This window comes from Cygnus olor, chromosome 1 (assembly GCF_009769625.2).
Source record: "Cygnus olor isolate bCygOlo1 chromosome 1, bCygOlo1.pri.v2, whole genome shotgun sequence".
Lineage (NCBI taxonomy): Eukaryota > Metazoa > Chordata > Aves > Anseriformes > Anatidae > Cygnus > Cygnus olor.
Window position 1 is genome coordinate 201,644,440 of NC_049169.1, and position 19,179 is coordinate 201,663,618.

Here is a 19,179-nt window from a genome sequence, read left to right on the forward strand (position 1 = left end):
TAGTTGTTAAAATCTCTCCTGAATCACAGCGCCGGACTTTCCCAAGCCATGTACATAACTACGCTTGGAAGAAAACTCACTGCAAACTAATTTAGGCTGGTGCCATGCCCTCGTCCTGCCTGGTGCCACAGCAGGAGTGCATCTCCAGTCCCTGACAGGCAGTGCCAGGCTCGATCCCACATTTTGCGCCAGCGGGGCCGTGGCTGCAGGAGTGGGGACGGTGCTTGGGGTGGTGACATGCTAGTGATGGGCATCCCACAGAGTTGGCCCGGAGGGGGTGGCCTGGGGGCTGCTGTGTGACCTGGGGGTGCTGTGTACTTGCCTTGGGGGGGTGTATGTGATCTGGGGGTGCTTTGTACCTACCTCGGGGTGGGTGTTTGTGATTTGTGTACCCGGGGGGGGGTCAGCGATGCACCTGTCCAAGAACTGACGCCCGTGCCCCAACCCCGCCGCCGCTGTCCCCGGCCGGGGGCGCGCAGCCCGGTCCGGCCCCCGTGCTCACGGTGGGGAGGCGGGGAGGGTCCGGGGCCAGCCCCGCGCCTGAGCCCTCCTCCTCCTCCTCCTCCTCCTCCTCCTCCTCCTCCTCCTCCTCCTTCTCCTCCTCCTCCTCCTCCTCCTCCTCCTCCCCCGGCCGCCGCCTTTTCCCCGCCGCCGCCGCCTGCAGCCCGGCGCTGCCCTGCGGAGCTCGGCGCGGCGGCGCCCCGCCGCCGGCCATGGCCGTGCCAGCCGCCTTGCTCAGCCCCCACCACCACCTCCTCTCCTTCTGCTTCCCCGCCGGCGGCCTGCTGGGCTATGCCGACCTGGAGAAGGGCTACGAGGGCGGAGGAGGAGGAGGAGGCGGCGGAGGCGAGGCGGGGGACTTTAAGGAAGCCACCAGGGACCTGCTGAGCTTCATCGACTCGGCCTCCAGCAACATCAAGCTGGCGCTGGACAAGCCGGTGAAGTCGAAGAGGAAGGTGAACCACAGGAAATACCTGCAGAAGCAGATCAAGCGTTGCACCGGCATCATCGCCGCCGCCGCCCCGCCGCCCTCCTCCTCCTCCCCGGCCGCCGCCGCCTGCCCGGCCAAGCAGCCCCCGCCACCTCGCCGGGAAGCCTCGACGGCGGCCAGCAGCCTGCAGAGCAAGAGCCTGGCGGCCCTTTTCGGCTCCCTGCAGCCGGGAAGGGGCTCGGCGAGCGGCTGCGGGGCGGCGGGAGGAGGCGGTGGAGGAAGCAGCGGAGGGTCAGCGGCTGCGGGTGGCCCTCGGAAGGTGCCTCTGCGGGCCCGCAACCTGCCGCCCTCCTTCTTCACCGAGCCGGCTCTGCCGCCCCGCGGGCCTCCGCCGGCCTCCAAGGAGACGGAGAAAGGCGGTGGGGCGGAGGCAGCCGAGTTTTTCGAGCTGCTGGGCTCCGACTACGGAGCGCTGCTGCCTGAGCACGCTGCCCCGCAGGATGCCTTCCCCGCCGCCCGCCTGCCCGCCGACCTGGGGCTCGAGCACGGCCTCTACGAGGCTCCGCTGCCTCCGCTGCCCGCCGCCCACCACCCGCTGTTGGGTGGGCTGCTGTACCCCGAGCCGCCCTGGAGCCCGGCCGGGCCCTGCAGCCCCCCAAAAAAGTCACCTCCCGAGGCGCTACGCCCGCTCTACTCTGGCGGAGCGGAATCCGGCAGCGAGGCCTTCGGCTCCTTCTTCCCTGAGTGCCCCTTGGCCCCGCCACAGGTGCCCTACGACTACAGCACCGGCTACCACCGGGCCACCTACTCCGGCCTGTAGGGCAAGGCTGGTGGGCTTGGCCCCCTGGGCCTCGAACACGGACCATAACGTGGGGGGAAGGAGGGAGCGGGCGAGCCCACCTCCTGTGGGGTGGCCAAGTCCTGGATGAGGGCTCAGGATGGGACCCAGTGGATGCTCACGGTGGTGAGGGAAGAGCTGGGTTCGGCCACCTTGGAGGGGCTGGGGGCTGCGCTTGCCCTGCCAGCCCCCCGAAAGCCAGCTACAGCTCCCGTTGGAAGAGCACTGGGATCTGGGATGTCCCAGTGCCCGGCAAGTCGCCTCCTCCTCTTGCAGCCTGGGAGATGCTGCGGTGTGCCAATAAAAACGTGAAATACTCGATTCCTTCAGGTGTTTTTATAGTGCACAGTGACTACGGTGCGTTAGCGTTCATTAGGGGTCAGGTTTTGTGTTATTGTAGGCAGACTTGATTTACGTGTCCGGTGTGACATTGCAACGGGGGCTGCTCTCCTTGAAGGCAGCCGTGACCACTTGTAAATGATTTCAGTTTGGAAGTAAAACTCAGTCAACTCTTGCGGTGTGTTTAACGTCTTTCGCAGCCGTGCGTGCATCCCAAGTGCTGGCGGATTTTCAGCTGAGGACACAAAAGGCGAGTAAAAACAATTCAGTGAAGCAAAATTTGAAAACAAATGCTGCTACCAAATCTTAGGTGTCCTGAAATTTAACAATGTCTTGCAGGATCTTGCAAACAGCAATTTAAGTTAACTGACAGCGTAAGTTCTGGACAAAAATGTACTGTAGCTGCTCCAGCTATGTGATTCCTACAGACCATTGGATTTCTTTCAGGAATGTGTCAAAGCTCGGAAAGCAATGTGGCTCAGTCTCATTGTGTACAGGAGATTATTTGATAATCATTTAAGTTATGTAAAAGAGTCTATGATAGGTCCTATAAAAATAAAGCTACGCAGTAGATCTAAGACCTGTGGTTCTTACTGCTGTTGAAATGCAGTGTTCCAGTGTTTTTTCACCGCGTCTCCATCCTCTCTAAGTGTTTCTTGGCAGCAGTTAAGACAGGCAGTGGTTATTGTCTTTCCTAAATCTTTTGAAATGCTGTATTTTATCCACAGCGACCCGTGCTTGTTTTGCCTTCATTTGTAGTGACTGTTTCTTTAGTTTACTAGAAAGAAGGGACTGATAATACCTTACTAAAGCCAGGGGATGAAAATTGTTACAGTTATGAAAACAGATCAAAATACTTGGAGGTTTCCTATTGAGATGCGAGTCTTAAAAGGCAATCCTGCAGCTTGGCTCCCTGCCAGTCCCAAGCTGACTGTTTGTTTTTGAAACGGGATTCACATACGGATAAGCCTGAGTTTTACCCTTGGTGGTGATAAATCCATGTGCCTTCTATCTTTACAAGATGTGAAAGGTAAAGCTTTTTTTTTAAAATTATTATTATTTTTTAATTATTTTTTATTCTTTCATCAAGCCAGATTTAACTTTTAAGAGACTTAGGGTCAAGAAGTTGAGATATACAGAGAAGTGAAACAAGATCTGGAAGTAAACCTTGAGATAATTTGTATCTGAAATTGCCTTAATTTTACTTTTAAATAGCAAGAACTGTAATGTACGTATAACTTACACCACTTCTTTCCTCCCCAAAAGTTGCCCAAGATCTGTACAAGCTTTATGGAAAGGAACCATGATGGATGAACAGCCACAATACTCCAGCATCCATTAGCTGGACTGAGCCCAGCTGTGTGCTGTTAAGGAAACACACTTTTCAAGTATAATTCTGCATTAGTTTATTTAACTAAGCTTCATGAGAGCATGTATGAGGAACAATGGGCAGCCAGTCCAGCCAAGGTAGCTACAAATTAGGTTAATCCTGCCCCGCTGCTGGTTTGGTTGACTGGACAATGTCCTACCCCATGGATTCCATCCCGCTGTCTTCCATCCTTGGCAGATCTCCCAGGGAAGAGAGTGTGAGTTTGCATTTGTGATCAGCATGCTGCCAGGTCCAAACATAGCTTATGTATAACTACATCTTGGATTGTCTAGAAAGACTTACTGGGGGGGTATTTTGGTTGGAGAGGGTTTTTTTTTGTTGTTGTTTTTTTCTTTTTTTTTTTTTTTTTTCACTGCTGTGAGTGAGAATTTGTAGCACATATTAGCAGCAGCTGTTGGGAGTATTGCAGCTTGATGGTGTTTGCTAACAGACCTTACTACCCAGCTTTCTCACCTGAGCTGTGCACCTCAAATCTGTGCTTGCAGCAGGCCAAGCAGATGAAGGGGAAGTTTATAATGCAATGTTCTGTCAAAGGAAAAAGAATATCTTTTTTCATTTAGGGTTTCACCAAGCAATGTATTCATTTCACAAGCTCAGCGTGCAAATAGGTATCAATCAGGGACCTAATCCTGAAGACCTTACAGTCATCTAAGTCTGTCAGCTGTTTCACAGACTTCAGTGGGACCTTGCTTGAAAAAAAGTCTCAAATAGGTCTTCAGGAATAGACTCCGGGATGTACTATGTAGACACTGCAAACCTGAATAGTGTGTTTCCCCACAAGTCCCACCCTTTTATTTTAGGTAGCTGTAAAGTGCCACAAATCTGACCTGCCAGTGTTTCTCACTTGTTGGGTGCTCTGCTCCCTTGTAGATAGTGTCCTGGGATGCTCAGAAGCACAGCATCAGTCTTCTTGGGTTCGGTTTTGTCTCAGACGAGAGGGAGAAGCAGCTCTGTGGGTGTCAGTGGAGCTGAGCTGGTGTAAAACCAGTATGGCAGCCTGCTCCATCCGCTGCCCAGATCAGAGCGGTTCTTGTTGATGGACTTGCCAGAAGTTGGGGCAGCTCCAGGAGCCAGCCTGACTGAGCAGCAGCTGCAGATATTGCTTCAGCTTAGCCTGTATCCTGTAATAGTTCATTAAACGGGGTTTTCAGTTTATAGGTGTTTACACTGGAAAAATATAAAATAAATAAATAATAATAATAAAAAAATAGCATCGGTATACCTTGCAGTACTGCTGCATTTCTGATAGAGGATGTATTTGAGGAGTACCTGGTGTGGGAAGCTCTGGGAAGGAGCTCACAATGGCTGGGTTGCTCCCACAGCTTTTCCCACAGCACAGGCCAAACAAAGAACTTCTGTGCAACTCCTGAGAAGTACTGGAGCTCCTCTCCGTGCTGCTGAGGAGGCGAGGGAACTCTTACCAGACCCAGGGTTGCCATCTAGCGGAACTGCAGCTTTTTGTGCATGTGGGAGCTTTTTTTTTGTTGTGTTTTTCCCCAGTTTGAATAGTGCGGGCACAGAAAATGTCACATGGGAGTCTCACTTGTAAATGCCCTTGGGAAATAGCTTTCTGTCTCTTTTAAGCACCTGTAAGAATAAAACCTTTTGTAATTGAGCAGGATAATTTGGTTTATCTGGTGCACTTTTCCAAGGAGTCTGTCCCTAAAAACTAAATCTTGTCATATTTATTTTTGTCTTAAAAGAAGCGTGTTCTTTGAATGGAAGTGGGTTCTGGTTTGTCAGATCAAGTTCAGACTATTAAAATATTTAATTCTACAAAGTTTTCACTGAGTTTCTCAGATATTCTAAATACAATTTTGTTGCCAGTGAATTTTACACATATTACCTGCTTTTACTGGACTTTTTTTTTTTTTTTGGTGGGAAAATGTACGCATCTTAATAACTTCCTATGCAGCCAAGATGATAAAAGTGGAATAAAAATAGCACTTTGCTCTCTTTTAAAATGAGGGAATCTCACCTTTCTTTAATGGTGTTTTACTGACAAATAGCAAAGGGTTCACAATGAATAGCTATTGCTGCATCTCACTATTTTGTGACTTAAACAGTTTGGACCCCTTCAAGAAAACTGAAAGATTCTCTCATTTTCTTGGATGGACTTTTAAAACTGGCTTACTAACTTGCTAAGGACCTGAGCTTGGGATTGCTCTAATAGTCTGACCCCGATGATAAGAAGTCATCTTCGATGAGCTTATGCAGTTGTTCAAACAATGTTAGTAAAAAAGATACAGAAGTTTATTGTAAAGTTTGTTTGCGTTATGACTTTGTGAATAAACTGCTTTTGTCAACAGTGCAAAAACTGAAGGTAATTCTGCAGACATGCAAGCAACAAAGGTGGCAACATGAGTTGTTCAAGCCTACAAGCCTGACTATCTGAAACAGGAGTTTGGAATGTCTTCAGGGTTACTCAAGAGACTGCGACCTACCTTCTCTACAAATAACTCATCTCTATTTTTTTTTAAAGATTGGTAAATGGTTATTTAAAATCCAATGTTATTTGTAATGCATTTATGTAAGAGAAAAAAAAAGAAAAAAAAAAGATGTGTGTTATAAGCAGTGATCCCTTCCAAAATCTGTGGGTAAACACTGGCAGATGATTACTAAAAGATCAGGGGAGAACTTTTATTTCCAATTTTATTATGTTTTTTAATACCTCACTGTAACTTTGATTATCCTTGGTGACTCCCCTCCCTCATTGTCAGAGAAGTATTCCACTAGACTGTAGGCTTTTAGCCTTTTATGCTTTTTAGATTCCGCCATATAAAAGGAAATGTATTGTAAAAGCCTTATCTTTCTTGGTTGTTTTGGCTGTAGCCCACAGACTTATGGCTGTCTGTATATCATGGACTCATCACTAAGAACATTTTCAATTGCTTTTTAAATTGCATTTTTAATTGCTTGAATTGGCAAATGCAGGACTTAAGGAATATGCAGCATTTCTCCTAAATGACCTTTTGCTTGTCCTTCTCTGAGATGGGGGAAATCATGTCTGATTATGAAATCTCTGTTATCCCCCCCCAAAGGTAGCTACAACTACACAATTTACCCTGTGCTCTCTTCAAAGGCAGCTACAACTAAATACTTTACCCTGTGCGCTCCTCCTGTCCTGCTATCCCTGGGACACAAGAAAATGTGGATTGAACTGTAATAAGAGAGGGAAGAAGGACAGGATTCCATCTTTGTTCTGAAGTGCTCTGATGTTCCTGTTAGTGCATGTTTTGTGTGTCAGGATGTCTCCTGTTGGCCATTTCAGCCTTTGCAGCTAATTGTTGATCAGTCTGTGGGCTCTGAACAAATTCTGACAAATGCTGCTGTGGCAGATGACTGAGAGCATTTGCTACACCACCTCTTTGCCATAGAATCATAGAAACACAAGGTTGGAAAGGACCTACAAGATCATCTAGTCCAACCATCCTCCTATCACCAATAATACCCACTAAGTTACTAAATCATATCTCATAGCACCTCATCCAGGCGTTCTTGAACACCACGAGGGACAGTGATTCCACCACCTCCCTGGGCTGTTCCAGTGCCTGACCAATCTTTGAGAGAAAAAGTTTTTCCTGATATCTAATCTAAATCTCCCCAGGTGCAACTTGTGGCCATTTCCTTGAGTCCTATCTTTAGTTATCTGGGAGAAGAGGCCGACCCCCTCCCCATCACAACCTCCCTTCAGGACAATGATGTCTCCCCTGAACCTCCTCTTCTCCAGACTAAACAATCCCAGCTCCCTCAGCTGCTCTTCGTAAGACTTGTGCTCCAGACCCCTCACCAGTTTTGTTGTCCTTCTCTGGACACGCTCCAGGGCCTCGATGTCTCTCTTGAAGTGAGGGGCCCAGAAATGAACACAGTACTCAAGGTGTGGCCTCATCAAAGCTGAGTACCGGGGGATGATCACCTCCCTGTTCCTGCTGGCTACGCTATTTCTAATACAGGCCAGGATGCCATTGGCCTTCTTGGCCACCTGGGCACATTGCTGGCTCATGTTCAGCCGAGCATCGATCAACACCCTCAGGTCCTTTTCCTCGTCATAGTCTTCTAGACAATCTGCCCCAAGCCCATAGCGTTGCATGGGGTTATTGTGGCCAAAGTGCAGGACCCGGCACTTGGCCTCGTTGAACGTCATCCCATTCACCTCAGCCCAGCAGTCCAGACTATCCAGATTCCTCTGAAGGGCCAACCCTAACCTCAGGCAGATCGACACTACCTCCCAACTTCATGTCATCTGCAAACTTACTGAGGGTACACTCAATCCCCTCATCTAGGTCATCAATAAAGATATTAAACAAGATAGGCCCCAGTACTGACCCCTGGGGGACACCACTTGTAACGGGATGCCAGCTGGAATTAACTCCATTAATCACTACATGCTGGGCACGACCCTACAGCCAGTTCTTTACCAGAGAAGAGTGTACCTGTCAAGGACATGGGCAGACAGTTTCCCCAGGAGAACACTGTGGGAGACTGTGTCAAAGGCTTTGCTGAAGTCTAAATAGACTACATCAACAGCCTTTCCCTCATCTACCAGTCTGGTCACTTGGTCATAGTAGGAGATGAGGTTGGACAAACACAACCTGCCTTTCATGAACCCATGCTGGCTGGGCCTAATCCCCTGGACGCAACGCACCCAAGATGATTTGCTCCTTAATTTTCCCTGGAACCAAGGTCAGGCTGACAGGCCTGTAGTTACCTGGGTCCTCCTTACGGCCCTTCTTGTAGATGGGAGTCACACTGGCAAGCCTCCAATCCTCTGGGACCTCTCCAGATAACCAGGAACGCTGGTAGATGATGGAAAGCATCTTGGCAATCACCTCTGCCAGCTCCCTCAGCACCCTAGGGTGGAGCCCGTCTGGTCCCATGGACTTGTGACATTCCAGATGGAGGAGCAGGACTCTAACTGTCTCTTCCTGGATCACAGGGGGTGATTCTCTACTTGAATCACAGGGGACTTCCAGGTCAGGGCGTAAAGTACCCTGAGGATAACTGATCCAACTATTAAAGACAGATGTAAAGAAGGCGTTGAGAACCTCAGCCTTTTCCTTATCCTCGGTGATCTCATTCCCTGCTGCATCAAGTAAAGGATGGAATTTTTCATTGGTTCTTCTCTTGCTGTTAATATATTTGTAAAAGGATTTCTTGTTCTCTTTTACTGCAGTGGCCGATCTGAGTTCGAGATGGGGTTTTGCCTTTCTAACTTCCTCCCTGCATATCTTAGCAACTTCTTTGTAGTCACCCCAAGTGACTTTCTTCCAGAGGACATAGACTCTCTTTTTCTCCCAGAGTCTCAACAAAATTTCCTGGTTCATCCATGCCAGTCTTCTTCCCCTCCAGCTCGCCTTATGGGACACAGGAACAGCCTGCTCCTGTGCCTGTAAGATTTCTGTCTTGAGGAGTGTCTAGGCTTCCTGGATCCCTTTGTCCTTCAGGAGTGACTCCCAAGGGACCCCTGCGAGAAGTGTCCTGAACAGATCAAAGTCCACCCCGTGTAAGTTCAAGATAGCAGTTTTGCTAGTTACCCTTCTGACATCACCAAGAATAGAAAACTCTACAATTTCACGATCACTCTGCCCAAGATAGTCCCCAGCTTTCACATCTCCCACCGGTCCTTCTCTGTTAGTGAAGAGCAGGTCTAGTGGGGCACCTCCCCTGGTAGGCTCTTGAACCAGCTGTGTCAGAAAGCTATCTTCCACACACTAGAAACCTCCTGGACTGGTTCTTCTGCACAGTATTATATTTCCAGCATATATCAGGGAAGTTGAAGTCTCCCATGAGAACGAGTGTTGGTGATCGTGTAACTTTTGTGAGCTGCTCATAGAATGCCTCATCCATCTCTTCATCCTGATTAGGCAGTTTATAACAGACCCCCACCAAGATGTCACCCCTACAGGCCTTCCCCCTGATCCTTATCCATAGACACTCAAATTTATCATTCCCAACCTCAAGCTCTTCAACATCAAAACACTCTTTAATATATAGAGCCACACCACCACCCTTCCTTCCTTGTCTATCCCTTCTGAAGAGCTTGTATCCGTCCATCACAGTACTCTAGTCATGGGAGTGATCCTACCATGTTTCAGTTATAGCAACTAGGTCGTAGTTAGCCTGTCACATAATCGCTTCCAGCTCCTCCTGTTTGTTGCCCATGCTGCGTGCTTTGGTGTAGATGCACTTCAGATGAGACATCTGTCTCACCCCCAGCTTCAGCATAGTTCCCCTAGGCACTTCTCTGGTGAGCCCTGTTTTATGCCCTTCCCCTGTCATAGCTAGTTAAAAGCTCTCTCGATGAGTCCTGTTAGCTTCTGAGCTAGGATTCGTTTCCCCTTTGAGACAAGTGAGTTTCATCCATTGGCAATAGGCCAGGGGTCAAGTAAACTGCCCCATGGTCAAAGAACCCAAAGTTCCTGTCTTGACACCAGCCTCTCACCCAATTATTCATTACCTGTGTTTTCCTAGCCCGCTCTGTGTCCTTCACCTCCCCACAAGGTATAGAACAAAACACCACTTGTGCTCCCGCTCCTTTAACTATTCGCCCTAAACCCCTGAAATTCCTTTTCATAGTTCGCAGGCTTCTCTGAGTGATTTCATCACTGCCCACCTGAACTATGAGTAATGGGTGGTAATCAGTGGGGTGAACCAGCTCCGGGAGTTTTCTAGTTATGTCCCTGATCCGGGCCCCAGGTAGGCAGCACACTTCCCTACGGCTCTGGTCTGGTCTGCAAATGGAGTCCTCCGTTCCTCTGAGAAGGGAGTCGCCTAACACAACCACCCTTCTTTCTTTCCTGGCAGAAGCAGTCTGAATGCATGGAGTCGACTGCCTCGACCTTGGTAACCTCTTTGGGGAACTTTTCTGCACCTCCCCTCTTACCGCCCTTTCAATGTCCAATGCTACAAACCTATTGCTTAGAGGGACCTGGGGACGCAAGGGTAGCAGAGTGGGGATTGCCCACGATGTCGAGCAGGGACCCTTTCCCAACCCTCCCCATCCCTCAGGTCCCCCTCCTCTGCCTGACAGGGACAGGGTAGGGGGTCCACCACCAGTTGTGGGGTATCTTCCTGGCGCCTTTCCCTCTGGCATGCCAGGGAGCTACTCCACCAGTCGATCTCCTGCTCACAGTCCCTGATGGCCCTCAGTCTCTCAACCTGCTCTTTCAGCTCTGCCACCACGCTGACCACATCTTCCACCTGTTCGCACCTCACACTGGTGGAATACCTGCTGCCTTCCCCTGGCAGCAGCAGGCTCTGGCACTCCCTGCAACCAGAGACCTGTACAGCCACGGTTCTGGACAGGCCCTCTGTTTGTGTCGCCACAGTCTTTTTGGGGCAAGCTCTCTGCCAGGTGGAGACCATTGCAAAAACTGTGGTCACAGAGACTGCCAGTAGACAGGACGGACTCAAAAGGGAGGAGGAACAGACTCCCTGTGCCCTGCCGCACGAGCTCCCACACCCACCACTGCAGCACACTGAGGGTGGTTCTCATGTGCTGGTCTGCTGGTCACCCTTCCCGGTGCCTGGTGGGCAGCGATGCATCACCGCCCTCCCGGAGGCTTTTTCTAGGCAGAGGGCCTGGGTGCAGTCACTGCTGCCCTGGCAATGCCCACTCCCTGTCAGCCTCTTTCGTGAGAGCTGGCGGGTGCTGCCTGGTCGTGCTGCTGTCCCAGGCCACCCCTGGAGAAGCAAGGGCCCGAGATCCCCCTGAACTTGTGGTCGGGTGCTGCGGCTGCGGCTGCACCAGCTCCGAGGCAGCCAACCTCGACTGTAGGTGCTATCCCTTGGCAGTTTGCACTGAAGGGAACTGCACCTCTGCCTCTGTTATTCCAGCCTGTGATCTTTGCCTGAGTGCATCTTTATGGAGGGTGTGAAGTGAACTGGGGGGTTGTTCAGCTCAGCTGTTTCGGCCAAAGCTCAGCTAAGCAAATCAGCTTGTGGGCTGGTATTGAGTTAAACCTAAGATATGGGGCAACAATAACAATACTTTACCAGAAACTGTAGATAGGGAATACTGCTGTTTCTTGAGTAGCAGATGAGCATAATTTTGCTTAGTTTTATAAAATGTACAGGCCCATTTCTTAAACCTCTGTGTGCCTGCACAGTAGTGAAAACTCCACGAATAATTTTTAATTTGTTGTTCAAAGGTAAAGAATCCTGTCCGAAGTTGTCTGGACCAGGGATAGCAGCACAGAAGAGGCAGTGACCCAGATATTGTTGTCTTCCTCATTTTCTAAATTGCAACCGGTGATATGGGTTGTTACTAAAACATAAAGAATGAGTTTGTATGAACTGATCTCCATGATCCCTGCATTACTGTCATTTAGCAGAAATGGCCCTTTCTGCAAGCAGTCATCCAGACTTGATGGTGAAGAGCTTGAGCCTGTGCTGAGTGTTCAGGTCTCCAGCGTGGCCAAAACAATGCTTCAAGATGGCCTTGAGAGTTGTTCTGGAACCTCCCTTGGTATGACATCCATAATAATATTTCCTTCTTCTCCCAGGTCTCTGATGTGTTCAACTATCTGAAATGTGTTCAGCTATCTGGAATGCTTCTTTGGTGCTTGATAGATGCTCTTTTCTTCAAAAAATTAAAAATGTGATTAATGATGAGTTAGAGTGATCTCTGGAAATCTCAGCTTTTTCAAAATAATCTGAAGGAATTACATATGAAAATACAGTTTATTGTCATGACTGCGGCTATACAAATTCAGCCTGGGTGACTGTGAGTAAAGCTGGACTCAGACAAATTTCATTTGATTATTGCCAGTCTATATTACAATTCTGTGAACAAATCCCCTCCTTCTTCCAGTTCTAGCACTTGTCCCTGTCATTGGCTTGTCAGCTAAATTCATTAGGTCTGGAGTAAACAACCCCGAGCAGCGCTACAGGCTGGGAGATGAGTGGTTGGAAAGCTGCCTGGCAGAGAAGGACCTGGGAGTACTGGTTGATAGTCGGCTGAATATGAGCCAGCAGTGTGCTCAGGTGGCCAAGAAGGCCAACAGCATCCTGGCTTGTATAACAAACACTGTGGCCAGCAGGTCTAGGGAAGTGATTGCGCCCCTGTACTCAGCTCTGGTGAGGCCGCACCTCGAGTACTGTGTTCAGTTTTAGGCCTCTCACTACAAGAAGGACATGGAGGTGCTCAAAAGAGTCCAGAGAAGGGCAGCGAAGCTGGTGAGGGGTCTGGAGAACAAGTCTTACGAGGAGCGGCTGAGGGAGCTGGGGTTGTTCAGCCTGGAGAAGAGGAGGCTCAGGGGCGACCTTATCGCTCTCTATAGGTACCTTAAAGGAGGCTGTAGCCAGGTGGGGGTTGGTCTATTCTCCCACGTGCCTGGTGACAGGACGAGGGGGAATGGGCTCAAGTTGCACCAGGGGAGGTTTAGGTTGGCTATTAGGAAGAACTTCTTTACCGAAAGGGTTGTTAGGCATTGGAATGGGCTGCCCAGGGAAGTGGCTCAGTCACCATCCCTGGAGGTCTTTAAAAGATGTTTAGATGTTGAGCTTAGTGATATGGTTTAGTGGAGGACTTGTTAGTGTTAGGACAGAGGTTGGACTGGGTGATCTTGGAGGTCTCTTCCAACCTAGACGATTCTGTGATTCTGTGATTGTTCTCAATATATAAATAGCAAAGATCAGATAGACAAAATTGAGTGAATTATAAATAAAAGTGAAATTCCATCCTCCTACAATCATTTTTCATCAGCGGGTAACAAATACAGAATCTTTTTTAGTGTAGTTAAGCTTCACAGTAGAACTAGGTTTTAAGGATTAGCTATAATTGCTTCTGTGCACTCAAATAATTGAATATAAATCAATTACCACAATTTTAGGTATTTTAACAGCCAAGCTTGCTCTACAAAGAAAAACCTTTATTTCCTGTTTAATAGCCAGACCTTCAGCTTCTTTGTTTATCCACATATCTGGGATGAGTTATTCAAAGTCAGTCATTAATTAGTGATTTTATCAAGATTTTCCTTTCAGGACTGAAAGGTCAGCACACCCTTGAAATTCTAGCAAAACAAATTTATCTGATTTGCACATGAAGCCAAGGCTTGTGACGAAGAAGCCTCAGAAAACAACTTGAAGGGTAGAGGTTTAATTTGGGATGTCTGCTTAAGAACATGCCTGTTATGCTAAGCACTAATGTGATGACAAGATAGCCTGAATTTCATTCTGACAGAAACACTAGGCACAATGGCTGAATTAAAAGGAACACCAAAGAAACATGGTTCTGACCTTCATACAATTTATTTTTACTGTATTTTACAGAGACCTTTTGGCTGTCTAAGTCACGGGCTGGCTCTTGGATGCTGAGGACCAGCTGCAGCCTGCTTCAAGCAATGCGCTGGCTTTGCCAATAGATGGGCCCTGCCATGGAAAGAAGAGTATGTTAATTTATGGGACAAGCTGGATTACTCTAATTGACTAATCCAGACCAGTAGGATTTACCAATAAGATGCAATTTTGTTAAACAGGAGGAGAGACATGAGTGAAGGAACAAAGGGAAGTGAAGGGCTTTTCCTGGCAGAGGTAGTTCAGACATCAATCAATTGCTAGGTTTAGCATTGTGTTAGGATGCCATAATGATCATTTCTGGGCTTGAAATAGATTTCAACACTGCCATATTATTAGGGGAAGTTTAGGCTGGACATCAGGAAGAGGTTCTTCACCAAGAGGGTGGTTGCACACTGGAACAGGCTCCCCAGTGAAGTAGTCACTGCACCAAGTCTGTCTGAATTTAAGAAGCGATTGGACTGTGCACTTAGTCACATGGTCTAAACTTTTGGGTAGACCTGTGCGGTGCCAGGACTTAGACTTGATGATCCTTATGGGTCTCTTCCAACTCAGGATATTCTATGATTCTATGATTCTATGATTACATGTATTGGTATCTTTTTCCTGTATTTATGCTGGTTTTACTACTGGTTTCAAGACACTTCATTAATTTTTCAAAGGAAGGAAAAAGGAAGAACTTAGGAATAGAGGACTTAATCTGTTGAAAAAGTGGGAGTAAACAAAGAAATCCAAGATGATCTACTATTAATATCCTTATTTTAAATTAGAACACAGAACACACAGCCAGAAGCTCGAATTCCTACAATATTCTACTTGTGTTTTTCCCAGACTGATCTAATCTGTTCTACTAGTTAAGATGTCCTGTAGGGCAGTTACACAGCAATTTCAGGTTTCAGTGAAGTGTCACTAAACAGAAGGTTTTTCTTTTACTAGATTAGTCAAAAAAATATGCAATGCCACTGCTTAAAACCCTGGCAAAATGTGATCTACCACTGACAGCAAGTCAAACGTTATTGATAAACGTCCTCTACTGCCCTCAAGTGGCTTACTTTGAATCCTGCACCCCCAATGATTTACTGCAAACGGTCAAAACTGCACTGGGGCTCTGGTTTCTGTTGGGGAAACAGAGTGATTCAGATGAATTAAGTGACTTGCTTTAGGTACGTGCTAGTGAAAAATCATTTCCACTAACAACCTGACCATCGTATGCTGAGAACACAATTGACTTTTTTCTAGTACATAAAAGCCTCAATGGTCATATTTGTAGTTCTGACAATTCTCAGGTACAGGGCTCCCTTGTTAAACATGAAAAAGTACATGTGAACAGTGTACTATAAAATGTGACAACCAGTGGATTCTCCTAATGTAGGTGCACATGAAATAATTTAATGGTGAAATAGATAAGAAGGTACCTTTCAAGAATCACTATACCTGTAAATATCCGGGTATGCAGACAACAGTGGGTATCCATGCAATCTTACTAGGGATGTCCACACCTCTGTTCTAGCTCCTGTCTTCCTGCAGGGCCTCCTTTATCTTCTCCAGCACTTTCCTCACCCACACACTCCACACTGAAGGGCAGCTGCAGCATCAAAGAGCAAGACTCTCATGTAGGCTCTGAACGTCCCCACCTCTGCCTGCCCCAGCCCCAGGAGCAGGGAGCACAGCCCCCTTCCACTGTGGATACATGACTGTCAGCTGCAGGGGAGCTTTAGGACTTTGGGTCTGCAGGGAGACGGCTGGAGGCAGGGCCTCTCCACGGTCATTCCCTCTCCAAAGCAGCCAGGGGATGGAGAGCCAAAGCCCACGGCTGAGCAACCCGCATGCTGGATCCCTCGGCTGGCCTGCTGCAGCTCATCTTTTTCAGGACTTTGTGGGAGCGGGCCCACACTTATTTGGCACTTGACTCGTCCGGAGGAGCTGCCTCAGCCTTCTTTGGGAGGTGAGGGATGAGGACATGCTTCGTATTCACTGGTACCATCTGCAGAGACTTCATATTCAGTTTCACAAGTGCCATGGAGGAAGAAGCACTGTCTGTATGCGGCCTCTGCTTTTCCACCTGTGCCTTCAGCTTGACTTATCTGGAGGAGCTGCCTCAGCCTCTTCACTGAAGGGCAAGGGATGAGGACGAGCCCAGGTTGCCTCCTCCAGCTCCACCGCAGCCTCACTTGGGAGAAGGCTCCTTTCCCCTGGCAGTCTGGAACAGCTCTGCCTCAACCATCGGCCTGGAGTATGGCCGGAGAGAGACTCTGGTGTGTGAGCAGCCGGCATGTGTCAGCAGGGGGCATGTCTTGTCCAGAGAAGCGGCCTCAGCCTTCTCTGCGGGCTGAGGGATGAGGACATGCTGCTGCTTCACCTCCACTGCTGCTTCCTGCAGACCTGTACTTTTTAGATCCACAAGCCCCAGAGAGGAAGGACTGTCTGTCTGTGGCCTCTGCTTTTCCATCTCCGTCTTCTGCTCCGGGGGGAAGCACAAACAAGGATCGTATTTAGATAGAAGAGCAAAAGCGGGAGCAGTCACTTGGCAGCATGGCAGGCCTCCCAGCAGGGTTTTCCCACACTCAGGGCAGTTTCCCTGCAGCCTTCTTTCTCTTACAAAGGCAGCATTAAAGGCTCCAGCCCTCGCCTTTGAATCTAAGGGCAAGAATTCACATCAGAAAGAAACAGGAAAAGTTTCTTTCTTATGTGGGACTCCGTGAAGACAGGCAAAGTTCTCCGAGAGCTGAAAGGTGGGCTTCTTTCCATGGAGGAGCTCAAAGCCCCCCATGGACAGCCCCAGTTTAATAAGGAAGGAGGCACCCAGCCCAGGTACTAAGACACGCTGAAAAGCAAGAAAGGAGGAACAGTATTGAAGCATTTCTGGGACTGGAAATCCCGTGTGGGAGTTCTCCAATAAAGAAGATGGGCCCTTGTGCTTTGGCCACTGCTCATGGGAAGGTGCCAGATGGCGTCACTCTGGAGAGCCCTGGAGATGGCCTCAGTGTCTGGGAGTTTCCCAGCTCCCTTCTTTTTGCCCTCTAACGAAGATCTGGGCTAGTAAGAGCAGAGCCAACACCCTCAGCTCAGGAAAATCCCTCCACGGGGTTCCCAACTAATAGGGACAGCCTTGAGAACCGGCTCCGACTACATGCTGGCTTGCCCAATCAGGCCATAGGCAACGCACAAGCGCCAGGCGGTACGGATCCCGTCCTTCTGCTGGAGCTGGGCTTTTTTGTGCATATTGCCAGAGCAGCAACGGGCCCCTGGCACATCTGCAGTTTGCAGGCTACCGCTGGGGTGTTACTTCTGCTTGAGGAGGCGTTCTGTGGGGTGGCAGCTCCTGGAAGGAGCAGAGTATGAGGGGAGGACGAGGCTGCAAAGCCCACCTTGTTCAGTGCGAACTGCCTGTGCATGTAGTGGGATATTGCATCCCCAACTTTCCCAGTCCCTGGAAAGCAAACCCCCCAAATCCCCCTTCAGCCGTGCCCTGGGGACGGCAACAAGGCCGCCAATGCCATGCTGCAGGCTGGCACGGCCCGCAGATCCCAGGCTGCCAAGCCTAATGCGCCGCCGCCAAGCAGGCGCCAGCTGCCAGAGGCTGCAGGAAGGTTCCAGAAGCAGCGGCAGTGCCCCGCGCAGGGGCAGCCGCGAGTGCAGGAGCCGCTCGTGGGATGTGGGCTCAGGGGCAGACGCCCGCCCCTGCAGGGGACAAGGCCCACCCAGAGCCTGCCCACCGGCATGGGCCTGCCCAGACATCCTGGGGGGAAGCCCTGGCCACAGCCAGTGATCGGGGGGGATGCAGAAGCCCCTCACAAATGATGACAAAAAACAGGGCCCACAAAGTGAGAGGCCATGTCACTTACAATGGAACCCTGCGGTACTTGGAGAAAAGAGGCACTGTCTCTCCAGACAGCAGGTTTCCTTCCGCACGAAGAAAAAGAAAGGCCTCATGTGTCTAGATGCCGCCCGCCATCCCCCACAGCCGTGCTGGGGACAGCCCAAGGCCTCAGCCAGCTTGTGGCACAGGGGGAAACCAGAACTGCAAAATGGCCGCCAGGGCTGTCAGAGGATGGGTCGGGAGCTGCCCAAGGTTAGTGGAATTAGTTGGGATCTTATCAGTGTTTATAAATACCTGAAGTGTGGCAGACAGAGGGATTTGGCCAACCTCTTTTCAGTGGTTTGTGGGGACAGGACAAGGGGTAATGGCCACAAGATGGAGCCCAGGAAGTTCCGCACCAACATGCAAAAGGACTTCTTCACGGTGAGGGTGACGGAGCACTGAAACAGGCTGCCCAGGGAGGTTGTGCAGTGTCCTTCTCTGGAGATATTCAAGGCCCGTCTGGACACCTACCTGGGCAGCCTGCTCTAAGGAACCTGCTTTGGCAGGGGGCGTTGGACCCGATGATCTCTCGAGGTCCCTTCCAACCCCAACAATTCTGTGATTCTGTGAAATTTCCACTGCAAAAACACCTGCCGCTGCAAAAACACAACTTTGTTTCTCACAGTGCCCCCCTCTTCTTTTCTTACTCCTCTTGCTGTTTCTGCACTTCTTCACATCCCCCGCTCTTCTCTTTTTCCAACATTACGGCCCAATAGTTTTCTTCCGATGTCACGGGGGATGACAGATTCGCAGTGCCATTATCTTTATAATACCAACAAATAGCTGTTTGAGCCAATTCCATTCAGGTAGCCACAAAGGTCACTTTCTCCCGAATGTTTCTAAATCCCCAGGAAGTGTCATCTTGAGCCGCTCTGTGTAGGATTTGTTTCTTTCCCAAATATTTTTGAGATCAGTCAAATTCGCCCCTTTTGATCTACATACGTACAGCAGCTAGCATTAATTACAGTACACGCTCTCCTGTGAGGCTAATAATAAATCAAATACCATTTGGTTCTGGAGTACTAGTTTTGGCAAGCTTGTTACCTCCTCTTGTAGTGCCTGGACTGCATGCAGAGTGTTATTTTCTAGTTCTACAATGAGTGAAATTCCCTGTTTCAGTTTACGAGAGGATTATCTGGAGTCCTCTTAATTCTGCGTGCGGTCTCAAGGGGGCTTTGGCGTTGTGGGTCTTCCATAATAGGTACATTTGGAATTATTGCCCCCAGGGTGCAAGCTCCCTTCCAGCCAAGGGGCAACACCTTCCTGGATTTATTGCCGCATAGCCAGTACCACCCCTTGCCATTCGGGACAGGCCATCCGGTTACAGGATTCATGTTGTATCTGCGGTACAAAAACTTCTAAACTGTTCCTTAGATAACGCTCCTGCCTTCCTCTTTGTCACACTCAAAAGGTTTAAGAACAAAATAGGATTACAAGATACGCCACCGGGCCCATGTATTGGGCACCGCCAATCGACACTTGGATAAAACAGCACTTCCTTTTCGAGCTGTCATGCGCTTCGT

The 19,179-nt window shown here is 49.2% G+C and overlaps 1 protein-coding gene across 1 annotated transcript; it reads left to right on the plus strand.

Annotated features, from left to right (window-relative positions):
- Positions 1–613: 613 nt before the first annotated feature.
- On the plus strand, positions 614–2,283 carry FAM181B (family with sequence similarity 181 member B). Its single transcript, XM_040544341.1, has one exon. The coding sequence runs from the start codon at positions 714–716 to the stop codon at positions 1,749–1,751; it is 1,038 nt and encodes a 345-aa protein (XP_040400275.1). The 5' UTR covers positions 614–713; the 3' UTR covers positions 1,752–2,283.
- Positions 2,284–19,179: the final 16,896 nt, after the last annotated feature.

Excerpts from the sequence above, each read along its gene's own strand:
- FAM181B (XM_040544341.1), top strand. The coding sequence starts at position 714 with ATGGCCGTGCCAGCCGCCTTGCTCAGCCCCCACCACCACCTCCTCTCC.